The sequence below is a fragment of the Anarhichas minor genome, unplaced genomic scaffold (genome assembly GCF_050575085.1).
Source record: "Anarhichas minor isolate MPS153535 unplaced genomic scaffold, ASM5057508v1 ptg000029l, whole genome shotgun sequence".
Lineage (NCBI taxonomy): Eukaryota > Metazoa > Chordata > Actinopteri > Perciformes > Anarhichadidae > Anarhichas > Anarhichas minor.
This window is the reverse complement of record NW_027466475.1, coordinates 874,652-897,287: the sequence shown is the minus strand read 5'-3', so window position 1 is coordinate 897,287 and position 22,636 is coordinate 874,652. Positions and strand designations below refer to the sequence as shown.

General features: G+C 41.7%; 4 protein-coding genes across 9 annotated transcripts in view; 2 read left to right on the top strand and 2 right to left on the bottom strand.

Moving 5' to 3' along the window:
• itsn1 (intersectin 1 (SH3 domain protein)) overlaps positions 1 to 6,079 on the bottom strand; it is a 36,302-nt gene extending 30,223 nt beyond the window's left edge. For all 5 annotated transcript variants that reach the window (XM_076104137.1, XM_076104139.1, XM_076104136.1 and 2 more), the window contains exon 1: positions 5,919 to 6,079. The gene's annotated coding sequence lies outside the window, so the exon portion shown is untranslated. The remainder of the gene's footprint in view (positions 1 to 5,918) is intronic.
• A 964-nt stretch (positions 6,080 to 7,043) lies between these two features.
• Positions 7,044 to 12,644, top strand: cryzl1 (crystallin, zeta (quinone reductase)-like 1). 2 transcript variants are annotated; one of them, XM_076104133.1, is made up of 14 exons: positions 7,045 to 7,237; positions 7,575 to 7,652; positions 8,186 to 8,258; positions 8,360 to 8,404; positions 8,758 to 8,826; positions 9,301 to 9,434; positions 9,594 to 9,705; positions 9,917 to 9,937; positions 10,587 to 10,685; positions 10,762 to 10,874; positions 11,021 to 11,126; positions 11,215 to 11,260; positions 12,200 to 12,298; positions 12,382 to 12,644. In XM_076104133.1, the coding sequence occupies exons 1-13, from the start codon at positions 7,181 to 7,183 to the stop codon at positions 12,294 to 12,296; spliced, it is 1,050 nt and encodes a 349-aa protein (XP_075960248.1). In that variant the 5' UTR covers positions 7,045 to 7,180; the 3' UTR covers positions 12,297 to 12,298; positions 12,382 to 12,644. The 2 variants fall into 2 exon arrangements, with proteins under 2 accessions (XP_075960249.1, XP_075960248.1); XM_076104134.1 differs by lacking the exon at positions 9,917 to 9,937 and having other exon boundaries at positions 7,044 to 7,237.
• Positions 7,730 to 18,069, bottom strand: setd4 (SET domain containing 4). The gene is made up of 13 exons (XM_076104132.1): positions 17,989 to 18,069; positions 17,339 to 17,422; positions 17,138 to 17,233; positions 16,944 to 16,981; positions 16,474 to 16,562; positions 15,695 to 15,931; positions 15,403 to 15,462; positions 15,110 to 15,239; positions 14,784 to 14,958; positions 14,523 to 14,601; positions 14,197 to 14,277; positions 13,952 to 14,075; positions 7,730 to 13,816 (listed from the first exon to the last, which is right to left on the bottom strand). The coding sequence occupies exons 2-13, from the start codon at positions 17,412 to 17,414 to the stop codon at positions 13,640 to 13,642; spliced, it is 1,362 nt and encodes a 453-aa protein (XP_075960247.1). The 5' UTR covers positions 17,415 to 17,422; positions 17,989 to 18,069; the 3' UTR covers positions 7,730 to 13,639.
• cbr1 (carbonyl reductase 1) lies at positions 18,064 to 22,093 on the top strand. The gene is made up of 7 exons (XM_076104135.1): positions 18,064 to 18,185; positions 19,346 to 19,460; positions 19,733 to 19,902; positions 20,162 to 20,269; positions 20,461 to 20,669; positions 21,004 to 21,057; positions 21,522 to 22,093. The coding sequence occupies exons 2-7, from the start codon at positions 19,348 to 19,350 to the stop codon at positions 21,693 to 21,695; spliced, it is 828 nt and encodes a 275-aa protein (XP_075960250.1). The 5' UTR covers positions 18,064 to 18,185; positions 19,346 to 19,347; the 3' UTR covers positions 21,696 to 22,093.
• The last annotated feature ends 543 nt before the right edge of the window (positions 22,094 to 22,636 follow it).

Sequence of the window (22,636 nt, the reverse complement as noted above, 5' to 3'; positions counted from 1 at the left end):
CTGAAACAACACATTCACAAGTGTTTATCGCATCAATCTCATTCAATATGTAATTGCTGAGTAATGCAGCAATAAAACAAATCATTTAGTATCGCAAACCACTTCAGGAACATTTCACCGGAGAGGCACAAAGATGCTTCAGTACATAGCATATTAAAAAGACCAAATCATGTCTGGTCACCTGCCAAAAGGTGTTGATGGAGCAGATAGACTCAGTAAGAGGAAATTATTTTCCACTCTGCTGACGCAGTGAATTTGTAGAACTTTGCCGAGTGAGCCGTTGTGGTTCCTGTTTGGATGCAATGATGGATGCACACACAAAAATACATGAACAGGACTTCTGAATAACGGATGTAGCATATTTTAAATGATGATGGGTTTGTCTGCAGATGTGTAATGTTTGTTGGAAGAAACATCTACAACACACGGAAGAAAGTAAATTGCTGCAAACTCAGCAATTTAGCCGCTATAATACAAACATCTGAGGGACAGATCTTTAGCTACTTTTATTAGAATTTACTCTCGTCTCTTCGAAGCTCAAAAAAGTTAATTTTTTAACTATAATTTTTTATTTGTTTACAGAAATATGAGGTATATAAAAGTGTTCACCCTCAAAGTAACACAGACCTTTGGCCCAGTGAAAGGTATGTTAATCAGATCCAGACCTGCCTCCCTCTGGCCAGCAGACAGCCCATAATAATAATAATAATAATCTGACACACATTGCAACAGACAAGGACTCAGTGAGGGAGTGTGAGTGCATGTGTGGGTTGTTTTCCACTCAGTGTGATGTAAATCTAGATCAGGCCTCATCCTTTTGTAAGAAAACACATTTAAAGGTTCAATTTGATGAGATTCTAGGAAATCCGTTTCTGAGACTTTTGCCGCCATCACAATATAATGAAGGTCCACACAGCGCTGAAACACAGAGTTACTCAGACACAGCGGTGAACATTTTCACCAGGATGGTTCCTTCAGTAGGAAACGGTCCTCAGTGTGTGTGTGTGTGTGTCCCATTATGAGCAGAGTGGGAGGACAAAGTAACCAGCTTAACTAGGTCAGACGAACAAAGCCCACCCCACACACACACACACACACACACACACACACACACACACACACACACACACACACACACACACACACACACACACACACACACACACACACACACACACACACACACACACACACACACACACACACACACACGTCTGAGAAAATATTGAAGCAGTTGAGCGACTGCAGTTGGTTTTTGGCCGGTTCTAAAGTTGGGACGGGAGCCTTTAACTTCAACTTTATTTTTTGGTACTTTTTTAAATTAAATTCTCAAGTATTTCCTCCAATTGTTTCTCTTATTTTCTTAAGATGAGATATTTGAACTCCAGAGGCATCATCACACCAACCACACCATAACCTTTTTAAATAAGCACGTCAGTTTAGTGAGATATTATCCCAAAACACAAGGGTATGCCATTATTTATAAGGCTCATATTCAGCTTTCCCTTCTTCAAACTGCAGCACAGAGAGCACAGTGTTATTCTAAAGGTGAAGTTACTTCTTCTAATCTAGTGAGATGTCAGAGGTAGCCAAAACTCTGTCCAGCAAATAAGCTGCTTATGAATCAAAGTGACTTTTGTTTACCACAATACCTCAGAGCAAAGTAAACTCACAGCCTCTGTGACACCAGCAAGAAACGTACAAGCAGACAGAAACATTGGCATAAAGTATAAATCCAGCCGCAGACCCAGTTTAAACTTCAATAAAAAGTCTACCGTCTATAGATGCGAATGTGTTTGTTGTGCATCCATGTCCTTTGTCATGAGTGTGTTCTCCTGTGTGCACAGTACATGTATTGTTTTTGTGGGATTAGTCTGTATAATTAGAGCATTGATGCAACTGGAGTGTTGGTCTGTTATCAAGGCTTGTGGCAGATGCCTGTTTAAGCCCCTCACACACACACACACACACACACACACACACACACACACACACACACACACACACACACACACACACACACGCACAACAGATTAAGGTTCAGACTCTTCGTCCCCCCATCATTTTCCTGAGGACCCCTCCCACATCCCCCCTTTCCCTTCTTCCATAGATGAATTTGGGATAACTGCACATCATCTGATGCTCTGCCCCATCGGACGTCACAATGCTGGATACTTAAAGAAATGACACACTTATGTGCTCAGACTATTTTGCGATTTGTGTTTTTGGTGTCGCCAACTTCAGTCAAGTGGTCTCAACAACTTCTACATAGTGTGGTCTTACTTTGTGATTTTCCTCTGACAACAGTTGTGTAAAATACTTATTTGGACCCTGAAGCATGTTTAAAATCACCAGCATCGACTGGGAGAACTGGTCTGAGTTTACAGGACGATTATTTAAAGTCTTTAACCGTCAATCACCTGATTTTATGTGTCTGAAGGACAAAGAGAGAGAGAGAGAAAGAGAGAGACAGAAAGAGAGAGATAGAGACAGACAGAAGTAAGGAAATAAATGATTCTTAGATCCACCGTTAAAGATTCAGCATCAATACATAAACCTCTTTATCTACTTATACTTATATTATACTTATATAGTGATTAATAAAACACTTCTTATTGAAAGAGAGCTGATTATAGTGTACAGGCGTGTGATGCAAAGATCAGATACTTCAGCTTTACCACAACGAAGGTACGAAAGTCCAAAGCACATCTTTAGCTGGAGGTGAAGGAGAAACAACTTGTTGATGCCAAACAGATAAACCTCAAACAAGAGACGACTTTTCATCCGGTTTGCATATAGTTACAAAAAGCAGGAACATAAAACAAATTGAGACGCATCAAAGATTCATCAAGTCATCCATTCATATCCCGCCGGGTCAAAAGTGAGTCCAATCACAGGGATTCATCGGGAGGTAACGCAACAAATGTAAAAGGCTGAAGTAAATATGAGAGAGCGGGAGAAAATCTGAATTCTTATAAATCCACAACACTCTGACTCTTCTGCCATCAGCCACGTCCACTGTGCACCATCGGCCATTGTTTTAGTCTGAGGCAGAGCAGAAACGATGAGTCAGTTAGTTAATTAGTTGATTGACAGACTAATAATTACTGGCTGACATAGAAAGTAAAATATTAACATTTGCTTGGTGGTTTCCGCCATTTTATATCACTGCAAATTAAACTTGTGAAGATAGAAATAAATGTCCCTTGTGACTGTGGTAAATTCTAAAAGGTCTTATTCATTATTCTTATCGTTTAATAAAAATAATACAAATGTTTAACTGAGTAATTAAACCAGGAACTTGCTGACTGCTTCTTGTGTGGATGGTTTCAATCATGATGTTGGTTTAAAATAACTGCAGTCTGTTCACATCAGCATTCTCACACTCTACATACTCAAACACACATGACACACACACACACACACACACACACACACACACACACACACACACACACTCTTTCTCACTCACACACTAAAGGAAACTGTCCCTCAGCCCTGCCTCTCTCGCTCACAACACATTCTTATCACACTGATGTCAAGCTGTGAGGCTCGAGAGGTGACAGGACACTCACCCGGCTCCTCCTGTATCACTCCTCCCGTATCACTCCATCCCTCCCCCTGTCCCTTCGGCCCAACATGCTTGCCAGCCTGCACAGCTGGCTAACGTTAGCGGTGCTATCCCTCTGTAATAACTGATAGCAGGGACCAAAATGCCTTGGGATGGTAACAAGCTGAACAAATAAATTGAGTAATGGAAGAATCCTGCATCGCTGTTACATTTGTACTGTTGTTAAGAAGCAGGTTAACTGGGAGGAGAGTGAGCATGTCTGTGGAGGGGCATTAAGGCCTCAGCAGCCATGTGACTTACATAAGGTCACCGAATGATATTCCTTTTCAGGTGGTGAACTGGCTTTATATAAGATGGATCGAAAAGATCCTAAAAAATGAGGGGAAGGCAGCCTGATCTATCTGGCTAGTGCACGCCTGTTTAAAATGCTTCACCACTTTTTCATTCCTGATAAATATTATGAAACTGTTGGACTTGAATGAAAGCAGCACTCTGCTGAATGCCGTCCTGGACTAATTGTGTTCTGTGCTCCTGATTTATAGCAAGAACACGGTCACCCTCCTGAACCCAGACCAACTTTTGAACTTTCTAAGAAAAGACTGGAGATGAGTATGTTGGTGATGTGTATTCACCGGCAAACCAGGATCTCACAGACATAAAACTTAATTTATGACACAAATGAAATGCTCCATATCCGTGTGCTTTCCTGTTAGCGTGAAATCTACAAACACGGTCAAATGTGCACGTCTAACTCAACTATAGGATTTATCTTTAGCTACAGAGGACTGTAGTTGTATGCATAGGATTTGTCACACACACACACACACACACACACACACACACACACACACACACACACACACACACACACACACACACACACACAGCTAAGTTGCAGAGTTCAAAGGTAACATTCAGATGGAGAATGATCCACCTAGACAACTCTTTGTATGGTTTAAGCAATAGTTAAAATGTATACATAGTATATAGCATCTGATAAGGCTGCTAGACACATAGAAGAAACCAGGTACAACTCAGAGCTGAGACATTCTGCCCGACTCCGGCATACAACCAAAATACTGGTAATGCATCACATGCCTGTTATGACCCATTAGAGGCCTCTTTCAGTCAGTATTACAGCGGCAGTCACTGATTATTACACGATAATAAGACTTCAAAACAAGAAGGTTCTCTGGAACTTTACTCTGCAAGAAGTTTGGTCTCAAAACTCAAGTGAAGATGTTTGGTGTACATATTGATATTTGAGATTCTTCAATCACAGAATAGTTTCCACTTTTGCTTGATCAAACAACTGTATTAATTAATCGCTTCTCATAATAGTTGCCAGTTAATGTCCCCGTCCAGTGACTACTGACTACTGGATTAATCAGTGGAATCTCGTTAAACCCTTTGCAGAACAGAGGGCGTGTCAGCAACATATGCAGTCAAACACTTGCTATTGTCAGCAGGGTGTGATCCACGCAGGAGGTGATCACGACAAACATGCATCGCATTGTAAATGTCTCTTTGCACCTTTGAAACAGTGTTAAACAAACAACAACACAGATGTGAAGCTAAGGTTTGTGCTGGATCAAAGCATCATTCTATCTTAAATCAAGATGGTAGACACTTAGCACCAGTCTGCACTTATAACTTCACTTGACATGGTGTTTTTAAATCTGCAAAAGTCTCCCAAACCTTTAAGTAACACAACTAGCTGAGGATGTGTGTGGGAGCTGACTTCTCTGGAAACAGCTTTTTTTTTACTGTTACAGGAAAGGTCTGTTAGTCAATTCATCTTCACTTCCTGCATTAGTGCCTTGCTCAACAACCCCAAAAAGCACTTGTAAACAGATAGAATAGGACACTACAGGCGGCTTGTTTTGACGGGACTAGTCAGCCAGATGTGTGCAGCTGTGACTAACACATCAGGTTTTAATGTTAGCAAAATGCTATGCTAACTGAAGGGGGAAAAACCTCCACCCATGAATATATATTACCTACTAATAGTATTAAATATATATATATATATAATATTAATACCTACTAATGTAAGCGAGGCTTAGGTTAACAACAAGCCCAGTCAATGTTAACGTCAGGTCACACACTCTCTCTCTCTCTCTCTCACACACACACACACACACACACACACACACACACACACACACACACACACACACACACACACACACACACACACACACACACACACACACACACACACACACACACACACACTGCACAGTGCAGATGCAGTGATTTAAACATTAGCATACTGGCTATCATTGCAGCTAGCAAGCAGGCTAACCAGTAAGAAGCTAACGTCAGTAACATACTACACTCTTACCTCATAGTTCGGTTTCCATCGTGAAATGCAGGATGTAGTAGCTGGTTGCGTGTTTGTGTGACCATGTGATGGTGTAAATGTGCTGGTTTTTTATCACCAAAACGAAACCCTTCCCTGTGATTCTCTCCTGTGGTGGTTCCGAAATCCCAACCGATTGAGGGACAGCTGGAAAATGGGGTAACGTTTTCTGAAGTATCGCGATATGTGATGGCTAATCTCGCGAGATCTTACTGGCTTCGAAACTATATGGGAAGCTGTTATTAAAAGGATTAGTTGCGCCTCTTGCCGGACCGGCTGCTGTTTAATAAAATAAAATTTAAAATTTAAAATTCGTCAAAATACATCCAAAACCAACAAAGATGTAAATAAGAATAACGTGCATGTCTATCAGAATGGTAAAACTTTGAAGCTAAATACAATAAAGCTACCAAAGATGTATCGTGTAAGACATATGTGACATCATTTTAACAAAGAACATAACACAATTCTTATATGTTCGTATTTTGGGAATAGTCTCTATTTGATTTGTTATCTAAATGAGGAGGATAACGATTGAGAAATGACAGAAAATAGATATATAATCCACCATAGCTAATATTACATTTTAGTCACATAAAACAGCAGGCATATAGCACTGAATAGCACTGCTCATAGAAATAAAAACATACTTTAAAGTTATGCATCTAGTTTAGAACATTTCCTTCTAACAATTAGACAAACAGAAGGACATCTTTAAATTAAATATAAATCTACTTTAAGACAATGCCATAGATGATGGTTTAGAGAGAATAGAAGGAAAAGGCAAAGATCAAAACAAAATGATATTATTAATATTATGAAGTGAAGCTGTTGTGGACTTTATTCCTGGATTGCTTGCACATGATTGCAAATACAAAGCTGAAGTGATGAGGTGGATGAAAGAAATGTTAATACATATTAATTCTGGGAGATGATGGTTCCCTCACTTCACATGTGAGTTTAACTTTAAATCACGTTATAAAGGGTCAGTTTTTCTTTGTGTCAGTACTTATTGTATGGTACTTTGTGGTAATCCATAACAGCCAATAGAGGGCGGTGCTGTGATGGTCTTTAATACTACAAGCAAAAAATGTAAACAACAAAGAAGAAGAGGTCAGCTGACTCAAGCGAGTCAGGAACTGGAAAGCAGCAACATCTTCTACAGCAGTAAACAGATAAACGTTAATTAAGGACGATTGCTTATATTGTGACTTTGCAGCTGCATCAATTAAAGGTGTAACAGCATGAAAGGTTTGTACTGCCGAGCTGGTGCTGAGCCCAAGTTCGTCATCCAGGAAACGGTGAGTTTGTGTCTCTTATTATCATCATGAGCCACATTACACACTGAAGCACCGGAATCAGGGAAAGCAAAAAGAAACTAGCCTGCATGTGTGTAACGGTGGCTCCACCTGCAGACATCACTGTGCAGCAGAGAACACATGTGTCCAGCATTTTGACAAATAATAATTTATAGACAACAGTTTAAATTGTATTACAGTGTTTAGGGGATGAAAGTGCTGAATGTTTGATGGCTGACAATGCATCCATAATGTCTCCTTTACAATCTGTATTTGTGTCTCTTTATTAACATTATATTTCTCTTATGAGATACTTTTATGTCGGTGTGTTTTTCTGCAGAGTCTCCCAGAGGTTTTAGGCAGCCACCTGGTCAGGGTTCAGGTAAAGGCTTGTGGACTCAGCCCGCTGGACCTCAAGGTACTTTAATCAAAGATGGTGTCTTAGTGGATGTGAGCGTGACAATAACAATAAATAACCAGAGAGTAGAACAGATATCCAAGACATATTAAACTGTCTTTAGTTGCTTTTATTACCTATTAAAGAATCCACGATGGTCCAATGAGAGATGTGAACTCTGCACACAGGATCATAAATGTGTTACATGTTTGCAACTATGAGTACAGGAGAAAAAAAGATAAGGACGTCAGCTCAAAATCATACAAAATAAAACTTTAAAAGTAATTATTAAATATAAGATAACATAAAAGCTTAGTTGACTCAAATATCTTTTCTGGAGGACTTATTAAACATTGTAAATACATTTAAAAATCATCTTGTGTAATCCAGTTCTGCATGTGTCCATTCATCCAGCTGCTGCTTCCTTACAGCTGACAGGCTGCTTAGAATTAGAGCTGCATTTTTCAGTATTGTTTCCTAACATTCACGCCAGTAAAGGTCACTTAATAAATGGCCGTAGTGATGACTGATGAGTCCTCCTCTCTCTGCTCCAGCTGCTCAATGACGTCGGGATAAAGAGAGATTTAATTCCTGTTGGCAGAGAGGTGGCCGGGGTCGTGCTGCAAGGTTGTTAACACCCAAAACACACTTTTTAATCTGATTGTTCAAAAGGAATACAGACCTTTTGTCAACATCACTTAAATATCTTTGTGTGTTTTTTCCCGCAGTGGGCGCCAAGGTGTCTTTCTTCCAGCCGGAGGATGAGGTTGTTGGTAAGACATTTGTATTTATTTACAGTCGTTGTTGGTGAAAGAGAGTAAACGGTGTGGACAGTTATCGGATGTGTTTGTAATATCTGATAACAAATAATTTACGATAACTAGAACTGGGTGATAATTCATTGTTATCATGTATTTGTATTGTGAATTCCATAGAATACATTTTGTTTCTGTGGTGGAAACACTTTTAAATAATGTGATTCCAAGCTGCCATGTCTAAATTAATGCTACCAACATCTGTGACAGGGTGACAAATAAGCTATTGACTCATTAAAATATGAGTTTAACTTTCCACCCTGTGATTTTTAATGGTTGATGATGTAACGTTGCCAACCTTCCTGTTCCAGGTATTCTGCCTCTGGACTCTCCCTGTTCTGGACTCTGCGATGTCATTGACATAGATGAACACTATTTAGGTATCTCACACACACACACACACATACACACACACACCAATGCAGGTCGCACAACATGCACTTTGTTCTTGCAACGAGCAGCAAAAAAGCACCCCAGGTCACAGCCCTTTATCTGAAAGGTGGAACTGTTCTCAGCTGCTCCACTTAGTCCTAAGAGACAGCCGGCGTACTGCTTATCTGAAGGGACTGTTCCGTGTCAGCCTTTCATCTGCACCTCGTATGCTTCAAAAGTAAAGTGGTGCTGGCAGTTTGTAAGAAGCAGAGTTGTGTAAAAACACAGACTGCCTCCTCTTTGACTGGTGGCTTCTGTCTGACTTCATTTTGAAGCCTTGCACAAGAGAGGAAATGCTGTTCTTGTAGGTGCTTTGAAAATCACTGGACAGCAGTTAATAACGACGTCATCGAGGTATAAATACATCTGTAAAAAAACTGATCCAGCACACGCGTGTGTGTTTCTGTTTCTCTGTTCTGCAGTTCAGAAGCCAGAGAAGCTGAGCTCGGTGTGTGCTGCCGGCGCTCTGCGTGACGCCCTCCGTGCTCACACTGCCCTGCACACACACGCTCGCGTGGCAGCGGGACACACACTCCTGGTCATGGATGGAGCCAGCGTACGTAAGAATAGTAAAGAGCTGGACGTGGTGGAGAAACATGCATCCAGGACAGTTTTAGCACATCAGAGGATCTCTGTCATTCTCTTCTTTCTTTTTTTTAACGATATAATAAAGACAGAATTAAATGTGATGTTCCCGTCTCTGCTCCCTCCTCAGTCTTTTGGCCTCATGTGCATCCAGCTGGCTTGTTACCACGGAGTGAAGGTTTTCACGACGTCACACTCGCCGCAACAACACACCTTCCTGGAGCAGCTTCGGCCCAGCGTAGGTAAGTACAGGCCGACGTTGTGACGTCTGTAGTTCACTTTTAAAAGGATTTTATTAAAATCTCGATTTGAAATGCATTATCTACGAACTCACAGCAATTATTTTCTTTTCTATTCATTTCACGCTCCCCTATTGCTCCTCTTTCACCTGTTATTTGTGTCTTTTTCCTGTCTTCTTCTGCTCTTTTCTCCTCACCATCATACTTTCCTCAGGTGTTCAGGATCCTTTAGTAGGTGAGATCTTCTCTTTCTCTCTTTCTTGCTGACTTGCTTTCTTGCTTCCTTGCTGATCTTCTCGTCTCAGTCTGATTGATCAATATGAGCTGTAGGTTTATCGCTTTGTGTCCCTGCTCGTCTGTCCGAATCCAGGGTGAAATCACCACTGTTAGTATGTCGGATGTGTTGTTTTTGTAACGTTTTACACATTATCAAGTTCAATATTTATCATATGCACAACAATTACAGAGAGGAAGTTGTTGGTAAGTCTCAGGTCCCCACCAACAATGCTGATTAAATAAGTATATAAAAGAAAAAGATCATGCAAGGGGACCAAAATAAGGGGAAAATATAACCTAGAACATAAAATGTCTGTATGTTTGTCGCAGAGTTAACATTTAATTTAGGTATGTTACCCCAAGATAAGACCTTATTCATTTCTCATTCTAAATAAATATGAAAGGGAGACTGAATTTAAAAAGTGAAAATATCTTTATCTGAAATCTGCTGCCACCATGTGGCAAAACGATGAAACTACAACCATGACAACTAAACCAAACTTCCAATAAGATATTTTGGCATCAAACTGGCAGATTTGAGTTTTTTTTAATGTGTTATGAACCAGATTGACTCGTGAGATAATGTTTCTGTTTCTCTTGTTTCAAAGCCAAAGTTATTCCAGTGTTTAACGGCCCATCAGACCTGCTTCCCGCGGTTCTGGAGGAGACGGGAGGACTGGGAGTGGATATCGTGGTCGACTCTGGAGGTAAACCCATCTCTCTGTGTCTGATTCACACTGAGGAACGATTCAACATCATAACACCAGCTGTGTGTGTGTGTAGTGCGTCTGCAAGAGGAAGAGTCAGAGGAGGCGAAGCTCCTCCCACACAAACATGACATCATCAGTGTGCTGGGAGTGGGGGGGCACTGGGTCACCACCCACAAAGACCTGCAGGTGAGTTCTTTAAAATCCCTCTGCTTCAAAAATTTCAAAATAAAAATAGTCTACAATACATCTTAAAATGTATTAAAAAGAGATTAAAAAACGTTATAAAACAAACGAGTCTCACAGTCGTATTTATCACTGTTGTGTTTTTACAGCTGGATCCTCCAGATTGCAGACTGCTGTACTTAAAATCCGCCTCCATGTCTTTCCTCAACCATGAAGTGTGGACGGCTTCATCAGCGCAGCAGGGCAGATACCTGCGTATCCTGTTCCACACAGCGTGTGATCTATAAAGCATACATGCACACCATCAGGTACATAAAGTCCCTCCTTGACAGACTCCCGTCAGATATCCTCAAGGACATCGTGGAGAAGATGTCTGCTGGAGTCCTCAGGTAACGCATCGCGTCACATCGTCTGTTTATCCACAGATACTGGTGTCGATGAATACAACACAATATCCAAACATGAAATATACATTTAAATTCAGTATTTCTTGGCAGAAACTCATCACATAAAGGTGAGGCTAAATCACAAAGAAGTTATTTTATCATCTCTTTGGTGTAATCATCAATGCAGGCTGCTCAACATGAGCATGTCAAGCCTAAATCAAACCCCATATTGGCCAAATGGTGAAATAACAACTTTGGGGTCCATCACGTGATGCCATGCGTCCCAAAAAGACTTTTCCCGTTAGACCTACATCGTAAAAGACACATCTTTAACCCGGCGGATCATTTTCTTTAAGATAAATCAGCTTCCCAGTACGAACACCTGAATAGCCCTAATTCAAATCATGAAATAAATGATGTAAAATGCACTGAAAGCCACATCCACAGTTATTTTCCTTCTTCTGTTTATGTTAATAAGCCTGAGAACAAGGCGGGGCCGAGGGCTGGGAGGCGGGGTTAAAGAAGTGTGCTCACTTATGAGCCCAGAGGACGCGGGTCATTCTATTCTCAAAAGTTGAACTTTTTGGGCTTTACGCTCCACTCAGCCTCCAAAGCTGTAACCAGTTCTCTTTACACATCCATTCAATTATAGCACTAAATTGGGGATTAAATATAGAAGATGCCGGAAGCTGAACAGGTTTTTTTCTCTACCCTCTGAAAAGTACCAATTTAAAGATGCACCCCCTGGTTTTACTTTAGTGCCTCTAATTGTGATTTAAAGACCTGACACAGATCATAATTGAGTTTACAGATTTAAGACCATTAAGACCAAACCTGCACACAATGAGGAATTACAGCCCACTGTTTAAAGAGCACTCACTGTCGTATAACTTAACTCAAATGTAATGTGGTGGTCTGTCTGGTTTCAATCCGTCTCTCCAGACCTCAGCCCGAGGAGGCGGTCCCTCTCTATGAAGCCACGGTTATCATGGAGTCTGTGCAGCGTCACCAGAAGAAAAAGGCTGTTGTTCAACTCTGACCGTAAAACGACCTAAAATTCACAGGAATCCACCTGTTTACTAGAACAAGTGAACGATTAGAAACAGTGTTTTTACTTCTTTTAGGGGCCTGAACCCATCTCAGCATCAAGAGGAGCACAAGACATCATGACCCGTCATGACCGGCTTCACTTGAAGCTGCAGGAAGAATCTATTTTCTTCAGTTCTAACCAACAAGCCACAGTGTTTCCTTATAACACAGACTGCTGAATATGTATGATTTCATACTAGGAGACTACAACCCACATATTATATGTCATTCATATTACATTGAGAATCCACAACGCTTCATTTTACTCAATAAATACGCGTTTGATCAAAAATAAAAAGATGACTGCAATTCTTGCTTTTGGTGTAAATACAGCAGCGACCTGTTGCAGTTGTTGTCTTGTGTATTTAGTAATTACTTGAGTCTCAAACAAGATTCCTGAATGGAAATGATCGAGAACTGTACTGTCACTTTAAATCAGACAATAAACAAGACAATCTGTCTTACATGAGTCCAGAAGGTTACAAGAACAGTTTTACAGTCATTCTACTTCACTGTAGTGTGTAACTTTTGATGGTGGTGACCAGATCCTCACCGTCATTATAACAGAGCAGAAGCTCTTTGAGCACACCTGGAATCAAACCTGTGACCCTCTGGTCACGGGACGTCGGGCAATGCTGCTGCCTTTGTCGGTCGTACTGGTCGACAAGCAGAACATTACATTTACATTACATTACAGTCATTTAGCAGACGCTTTTATCCAAAGCGACTTACAATTCAGTCTATCACATTTCTACACCGAAGACACAACTACGGGAGCAATTTTGGGGTTAAGTGTCTTGCTCAAGGACACATTGACATGCGACTAGCAGAGCCGGAACCAGGGATTGAACCGCCGACCCTCTGATTGAAAGACGGCCCTGCCTCACTTAGCCACAGTCGCTAAGTGGATAGCAGTCGCCCAAACAGGAACATGGAGACCTGTCGAGTGTCCAGCATCAACATGGGTCAGTCCCATTTCCCATTTTGTACACCCTTGATTCCTTTCCTCACGTCTAAGTCTCCCCAAAGGAAGATACGAGCGGTGAAAGAAAGGAGAGAGGAGGTGCATTTAAAAAGACATCCATTTTAAAACAATGTGTGGCAGAGTCACCGGTGCATCCTCACTTACTGCTCCTCCAGGAAAATGAAATTGATGCATCTTAGGAACTGGGACGTCCTACAAGGAGGAGCGCTGAGATCGATTTCCGGAGGAGGCACAAGATTGAGAATTGAAAAAGGAGCCGAGTGCAGCCGATGACTTTGCTTCTTGTAGCGACTGTGACCAATCAGATATCAGCTCACGGCGTCAACATCAGGCGCGCATGATAACAGTTCGTCCGGTTGTCTCGGCGGGCCTTCCAGCAGCTCAAGATAGCTTCCCAGGATGCACCTCTCCTCCTGTCGCAGTGACTCGACCACATCGAGCTGCTCCCTGACTGGCTGGTCGCACTGCCGGAGGAGATTGGCGATCTAAACACACACACACACACACACACACGCACGCACACACTAGGTCATTAAAAAAAATAATCGGGATGATAGCTTGTGGAGTGTGCTGGTGAAGTGTGTGTGTGTGTGTGTGTGTGTGCGTGCGCGTACACACACCTTATCCAGAGCGGTGTGAGAGTCTTGAAGGAGTCGCTGACAGAGAGTCTTGGCCGTCTGGACGCTCCACTCCTCTCTCTCCTCACACAGCACCTGGCCGAGCAACACCGCCTTCCAGAGGTGGCTATGAAAACACACACACGTAATAAATCATGTATGTAGAGTCTAGAGCAGTGGAGCTTCACTTTTCTTTTTTACAGATATACACATCCTGTGTGAAAGTGTGTGTGTGTGTGTATTCTTACTACAGTGTTTGTGGCAGCGACAGTAGTCTGAGAGCCGTCATCAGCCTCCAACCGGGACCTTCACTGGACACAGTGAGATTACTGACGGGGAGAAAGAGGAGTTGAAGGGAAAAAAGCTGGAGTGATTTTATGCAATACAGCAATACAGCGATATCTCTATTTTAGCATAAAGACCGGACACAAGGGAAAAACTGCTGCTACTCTGAGGAAGACAGAAAACACAACAAAATAAAATAATCGTATCTAGTAGCACTATTGCAGCGGTTTACAGACAAACCATGCGATACATAAAAGGAACAATAACAGTGTAAATGTAAATGTCTTACTGAAGGAAATTGTTCTCTTTGAGGAACTTGATCTTCTGATCCAAACTCCTGTCACCTCTTAAAACGTCACCGAGGAGATCTGAGGGACCACAGTGAAACACACAAGTACAAACTTACGATTACAGTGTCGTCAACTTTTCATTTCACCTGAACTGTATCAAGAAAAACAACTGCAATATTCACAAAGACACCAAACATGAATCTGGGTTGCCTTCAGAGGCCACGATGACGAGTGATTTTGTATTTCCTGCTGCAGCTCACCTGCATCCACATAGACCACGCTGTTGGGGTTGCAGGGGGCGACAAACCCGTACTCTAGCATCAGGCACTGGGTGTCATGGGACCCGTAGTTGATGAAGGCCTGCTGGTAGCGGAGTGTCCCGGAAACGCTTCTGATTTCGTAACATCTGGTCACGTCATTGAAACTTGCTTTCACCTGGGAAAAAAGGTGGAAACTCATTACTGGCTCTCCATCTTTTCAACTGTCCAATGAGTTAAAACCCAACTCAGGAAGCAGATGAGGTCACATATGCTTTTTACACATAGGTAGGTCTGTGGTTATGCGTTTACTATAGTTTGACGTTTACCTGCACGTCAGGGCGGTGGTTCAGCAGGTCCAGAAAGGGAGCTAAAGCGTAAACATCCTGCCCAGAGAGGGAGTCGTTGGATGGGTGAGACATGAAGACAGAGCGTGTGTTGACACTACACCACGCCCACCTGGAGGAGGAGGAGGGTCACAGCTTAATAACCTGACTGAAAACAAATTATAGTCTGGAAACATTTTCATTGCCATTAACTTGAACTTTGTACACCTGTCAAGATAATGAATTGGCTTATCTTCCACTTTTAGGTGTGTGTGTGTGTGTTTAAGCGTGCATACCTCAATGCTTCACATGTTAACACCTCATCCACGGGCTGACTCAGGAGTGGCTGCAGAGATCTGGATCAAGAATAAACATCTTGGGACGACATCGACATTGTTCACAATAAAGAAGACTGATGGAATGTTGAAAATGACAAATAGCACAGAGGGATAACATCTCAATGCAAAGATTAGGTGTGCCTTCTGCGAGTTACGTTACGCAACGTGTGAGTGAACTCTGCCCTGCTGGTTCTAATCCGTACGTGATCTCACACGAGACCTGATTAACTGGCTGCAGTGTCGAGCTCACCTGAAAAAGTTCTGATTAAGAGAGTGGAGCTCTCGCACCGCCTCCCTCTGCTCTAAAGCCTGTCGCCGCGCGCCGCTCGGCAGAACAGCCACGACGTCATCGGTGAAGTAGGCGGGGCAGGTGTAAGCGGCGGGCAGCACGTCGATGTAGGGGAACCAATCGGAGGCCTCTCCCAGGTGGCGCTCACACACCAGGAAGACGCAGAGCGCCAACAGGGGGGAGAGGCGGGGCTTCCAGCTGGTGGAGACACAAGCAATGACTACCGACTCCCCTAATAATATGAGTGTCGCCTTAATCTTTATCTGACACTTTGCACAAATACCGGCTTTGAACAGAATGTGGCCTATTAAGTAGCCTGCCATTTTTGAGTGAGGACACAAGAATATATCTTTTATAATAAATACTGTTTTCGTATAATTATCTAGTAAGTGTGTTATTATGATTTTTAGTTATACATGTGCGAATCCAATTTTGACAACCTCAAATGAGACAAATCCTGGCGCACCCCCTGTGATAATTGGCGCCCCCCTTGTGTCTGTATGTATATTTACAATGTTATTACATTTACCACGTGTTCCTTATCTTTAACTTATTCTGTTTTACTTTACTCTTCTTCTTTAATGCAATTCAGTGCGACAAAAACACAAAATGCCCTTTTAAAAACTACCAGAGCTGGATCAACATTCTTATGACACATCGGAGCTTTAAAGAGGTAGAAGCTGCTGCAGGGCTGTTGGGACGGATTGTATTCACTCGTATATGAATGCGTCTGACTCTACCTCTTGATATAGTGTCCCAGGTAGCTGTCCAGCACAGTTGAGGTCGTGAGGAGACAGGACTCTGGCAGAGAAATGAGCAGCTGGCCAGGCTGACGGAAGAACAGAGACAAAGAGACGGATTGTAACACTCAAGAAATAATGTAGATTAAAAAAAAATGAATGACAAAAACAAAAATCAAACAAAACGTCAGCAGAAATATTACACTACTGGTTAAATTGAGGTATCTAATTGGATGTTTGTTTAGTTTTAAGTTTTGCCTCAAGCCATCTATCATGCAGATAATTATAGATGTGAGCGTGTGCACCAGGAAAATACTTAAAAATAAAGAATGCCAGCCTTACTGTTAAAAGGAGAACATTTATTAATTATGTGATTGTTAACTTCTTTCCTATGAAAGACATTTAAGTAATTACGAGCTATAAAAACTGCATACATGTGTCGTAGTTTGTTCAGTCAGATGCAGACTTACCTTTATGGTCTTGACAGCTTGAAGTCCTCTCCCCGTGTCTGTGATGACAGAAGCAGCAAACACACACACATACACTTTAAAGTCTGTCGTTCAATCCATCAGTCACATTACTACACACGGGTTGAGTGCAGTGAAAGGTTTGGAGAAGCAGATTGTCTGCTACAGTAGAGTACAGTAGGACATCAGAGTCGTACCAGTGAAGATCGCCGGCTGCAGCAGCGTTGAGGTGAATCCTCGCTGGTGAAGAAACTTCATCAGCCTCACATACTGCAGCTGATGGCACAGAGAGACTGAGGGAACAGAGAGAAACAGGCCGGTGATGGGAGAGAACCATCTGTGCTCAAACAGCTGACAGCAGAGAAACATTAGGAATACAGCTGTTGATTGGTTTATACCCGACTGGACAACGCTCTCTTGTTTCCGTCTCCTCTTCCTCACAGCTCGTCCAGCCCGATGGCTGCGACCCCTCATGACCCTACCTGGACCACACAAACACACACAGTCACACAACATGTGGTGACTTCCGAGGTGTTGGAGATTCCCCCAACTTGCTTATAAGATAGATAATTAATCAACATAATAACTATAAACGTCACCAAAGCAAAGATCCTCTCTTGTATTCTGCTTACACTCATTTGCTGAGCAAATATCAGAACGGTTTAAGCGTTTATTGGGTACACTAGATTGAAACTAATGCAATCTAACACAATAACTGTGTAATATATCCGACCAGCATTATGGTTATAATGATCACAGAGGTGTTGATTCAACATTATGGTTATTTTAAAGCCTGTATTCTGTGGAGCACGAGGTGTTTCTAATATTATGTCCAACCCATTCACATCATTGAGGGTAGAGTAAACGAACACAACTACAGTCTCAAAAATCATCATATTCTTTAACAGTTTCAGTGAAGATTATAGCCTTCGTGAAGGTAGCACGGAGCTTAAAATCCAAAGTAAATAACAAACTGAAGTATTACATTATTTAACACGTGCCTAATTACTATCATGAGGTGGTAAGAAACAAGCACCAAGCACAATACCTAGATATTATTCTCATTTATTTAAAGTCTTCGTCCTGTACGGGCTGCTCTTCGGGTCAAACCACGTGGTTGACTTGTTTTTTTCCGGGTATGCGCAGTAACACTGCGCCGCAGACCACCAGCTCTCCTCCCCCTTGTTTCCTCTGTTCCCTCCGTTCTTCTTCCTGAACGCTTCACTTCTCTCTGCAGCTTCAACAGTAAGAAACCTCCAGTCTACTACTAGTTAGAAATGTATTAGTATGCATATAATAGTATCTGTATTTGTTTGACTAGCATATTTCAGTTAGTAGGCCGACCTGTTTTCAGTATTTGTAACGCTGTTTTGAAACCAGGTAAAAACTGCTAAAGCTGAAACAATGTAACAGGCAGTTGCACGTTTGATATGAGGCAATGCATTGAGTTATATAACGTTAACTGTTCGTTCACACCTTCGTTGCATGAATGAATCTTTGTAAAACCAGTTAGCAGTGTAACAACGGTTTGTATCTGGACTAAAGGTCGTAACAGTGACTCTCGTGCACTTTGTATCCCTTAATTCTCTTCATCATTTTGGGGGATTTTTTGATAGAATAGTCTTTTTTTTTTTAAACTGAAACCGTTGTTGCTGTGACCTTTTACAATTTAAAGTTATTTTTACATGATCAAACATTAATCAGAATTAGTTTTATTACCAAGTTTTTCACATAGAAGCAACTCGCTTTGGCGTTTTGGGGCATAAACATGAACTTAGTAAGAGTAAATAAAATAAGCAAGAAACATAAATAAAGAAAAAGAAATACAATAAAATATCAAAATACGGTATGCAAAAAAACATTTGACCAGTGAATATGCAAAAGTTCACAGTATAGGTTCCCATTTTAATGACTTAACTCAAAGTAAAACAATGTTATCAAATGTGAGTTCCCAAATCAATCTTTCTTAATTCTAGCTGAGTCTCTCTCTCTCTTTCTTTCTCTCTCTCTCTCTCTCTCTCTCTCTCTCTCTCTCTCTCTCTCTCTCTCTCTCTCTCTCTCTCTCTCTCACCATGACTCAGCAAATCTGATCCCTGTTTATTCTCCTCCTACAACATTATTTACTCAGTTTTTTTTCTGCCTTCTCTGGACTGAAACCTGTGTGTGTTTAATGTGAGGCTAGTGCTCATAGAGTTTATTCTTCTGCAGCGAACCATTAATGATATAATCATGTAAAAACTATCGTATTGATTACAAGACACATTAAGTCCCCACTTTTAATGTCTTAAATCAGATTTAAAAAGGGATTTTAGAACAATTCTCGCAGTTCTTTCTTTCTGAAATTTGTCACCATGAATCGGCAAATCTTATGTGAACCATTAACGCTGATGTCTCTCTGTGAACAGACATGTCTACCAAGGTTGCAGTGGTAACGGGCAGTAACAAGGGCATCGGCCTGGCCATCGTCCGAGCGCTCTGCAAGGAGTACCAAGGAGACGTCTACATCACCGCCAGAGACGTGTAGGTAGCTCACCTGGGAACGACTACCAGGCCTCCACATACTGCAATGTCCCTGATGACTCATGTTTCACCTAAATATCTATTTGTTACAACATAGAGAAACCTGACCCACGAAAAGGGACATTAATTACACGGGTAACCGATACAAAATGTGATCACATGATATGAAGGAACACCCCTATCAATTGGAAATGTGCATAATGTAAGCCCACTGGTTCAACATGTCGCCAATAAAGTTCAAATTAACTAAATATTTTCTTCTCTTTTTGCAGCGGCCGTGGTCAGGAAGCAGTGGAGTCTATGGCCTCCGAAGGGCTGAAGCCAAAGTTTCACCAGCTGGACATCAACGACCTGAAGAGCATCACCACAGCTGCTGCTTATTTTAAAGATAAGTACGGAGGGGTGGACGTCCTCATCAACAATGCTGGGATCGCATTCAAAGGTAGGATTACAATGATGTGTAGTACTTCACTGTGGCCATACACACAATTATGTTAAATATGTTAATATTACTGAGACAATCTGAATAATGCTGGTATGAAATGAGAACGTGCCAGCGTGTTTTTATTTGTGCCTTTTAATCCCCTAAATGCATAAAATGACTTTATATCTGATGTTTTGATCTGCGACTATGAATTGAAGTAATTCATCCAATAAGGAGGCGATAATTACATCATCTCTCTTGTTCTCTCTCTCTTCAGGGGCGGACACAACTCCATTTCCAGTCCAGGCCGAGGTGACCCTGAAGACGAACTACTTCGCCACCAGAGACATGTTGACTCACTTCCTGCCGCTCATCAAAGCTGGAGGTAAAGAAGACGCAGAACAGAAGAAGTCCTCTGTCTTAATAAACCGATCGGTGTCTTCTTCAGAGTAAAACGTATAACTGCTGTCTCTCATGTTCCAGTAGCTCCTGATCGCACCAAAGTCAAGACGTAACATTTTCCTGGCTTTGGTAACGGCTTCAAACATCCTCTGTGTGTGTGTGTGTGTGCTTCAGGTCGCGTGGTGAACGTCTCCAGCTTCGTCGGTGCCCTCACATTGAACAAGTGCAACGCGGCCCTCCAGCAGCGCTTCCGCAGCGAGGACATCTCAGAGGAGGAGCTGACTGGACTGATGGAGCAGTTTGTCGACCAGGCCAAGAAGGGCGAGCACCAGAAGGGCGGCTGGCCTGATACGGCGTACGGGACGTCCAAGACTGGACTAACGGTAGGACCAGTCAGACCTTTTAATCAGGTGTCTCACCTGTGGGGACCAGCACGAGTTTGTAGTAATTATAATGGAAAGTCAGATTCATCAGTCAGTCAGGGATCATTAGAAAAGCTGATTGAAATGCTTCTTGAATGCCATATTTCCTTTCATAAAGACATTAATTATTCACATGTGTATCTCTGTGTGTGTGTGTGTGTGTGTGTGTGTGTGTGTGTGTGTGTGTGTGTGTGTGTGTGTGTGTGTGTGTGTGTGTGTGTGTGTGTGTGTGTGTGTGTGTGTGTGTGTGTGTGTGTGTGTGTGTGTGTGTGTGTGTGTGTGTGTGTGTCCTCAGGTCCTGTCCATGATCCATGCTCGCCGTCTGTCCAAGGAGAGACCGGATGACGGGGTAACTTGAGAAATATAACGTCTTTTAATCAAACAACAAGAACCGACTCTTCTTTTTAACCACTTTGTTTAACTCAGTAGTTTGTTAAATGCACTCCATGTCCTCACTTCTTGGCTCAGCTGTTATTTTTCCTAGTTTAACAACTGGGAGGATAATTTATGACAACTCCTCCTCCAACTCTCATCTTTTTAAAATCAGAGTTCAAGACTTTTCTGTTTGCTACAGATTTGATATTGGGACTTTTTATTCACTGTGGCTGCCCTGTAATTTGTATTCTACTGTTTAATCTTCTGTTTTAATAATTTAAAAACCTATGCATGTGTTCATTTTTTTATATTGTGTTTCTTTTGTGTATTGTCTTACTGCCTTTATGTTTCCTGTAACGCTCTCAGTGGGGTTTTGTTTCTGGTGAAAGCCTCGCTGCTAACGTACACTGGTGTTGCTTTTATTATCGTTTCTCTCAGATCTTGGTGAACGCCTGCTGTCCAGGTTGGGTGCGCACCGACATGGCCGGTTCGAAAGCCCCCAAGTCCCCAGACGAGGGCGCCATCACTCCGGTCTACCTGGCGCTGCTGCCGCCCGGAGCCACAGAGCCTCACGGGAAGTTCGTCTCCGATAAAGAAGTCCAGACGTGGTGAAAGGGCGGAAAAGAGGCCAGCGTGTCAGTGTCTCCACTTCAGCACTAAATTACCAAAAAAGAAAAATCTGACACAAGCAAGAGAGCACTGATATGTGATGTTGTCTCTGTGTATTGTTTGTGTGTGTGTGTCTGCAGGGTTATATGTAACAACACCCAGTCATTACATGCTGTTGTTAAAACTCTATTTCATCACTTTGCCTTCGCTACCATAATCATAATATTTTTTTTACATCAAAAGGGAAACATTGCCTTAAAAGGATGAAGCTTAAATGTTGTGAGATCTAAGAAAATGAAATGCTTTTCTGTCAAAACTAAACGTCTTTTCTACAATGCGATGCTTTTGCATCAAAGATTGCTTTCAGTAAAGAAATAAAAGGGATTCAAAATACTAAAAAACTTGTCAAAATGTTAATTAACAATGCACCGATGTTACCTCTAAGTATGCATTGCAAATTTATTGTAATTTTGTCAACTATAAAATCATGATGCACATATTTAAAACAAAAATCACATACTGTATATTAAAGCAGCAAAGTGGAGCTTAAACTATAAACTACAGTAAGATGTGATGTCTGGTTAAATGTCTGAAAACAGACTTCTGGGAGGAAAATATGTGACTTTTTAAAAAGACATAAGAGAAGTTGGGTTAATATTAAAGTTAGAAGTAAAAATGTGGCAAACACATTCAAAAATGTTTTCCGTTGGTACCTTGTTGTATTCTTTATCACTGTAATGTGAAGAATGTTGTCTGAGTAGTGACATGTGACACCTAGTGGCGAAGATGGGTATTTCATAAGAAAATAGATTTTGTGTCACTCACACTTTCATCTTGAAAGAGAAAAAGCACCAAACGTGCGGTTAAATGAAATGTAGGTCGCCTTTGATTTGCAGTTTAAGGTATCGAGCACCTACAGTAGTAATTCCTATTTCTAGACACGT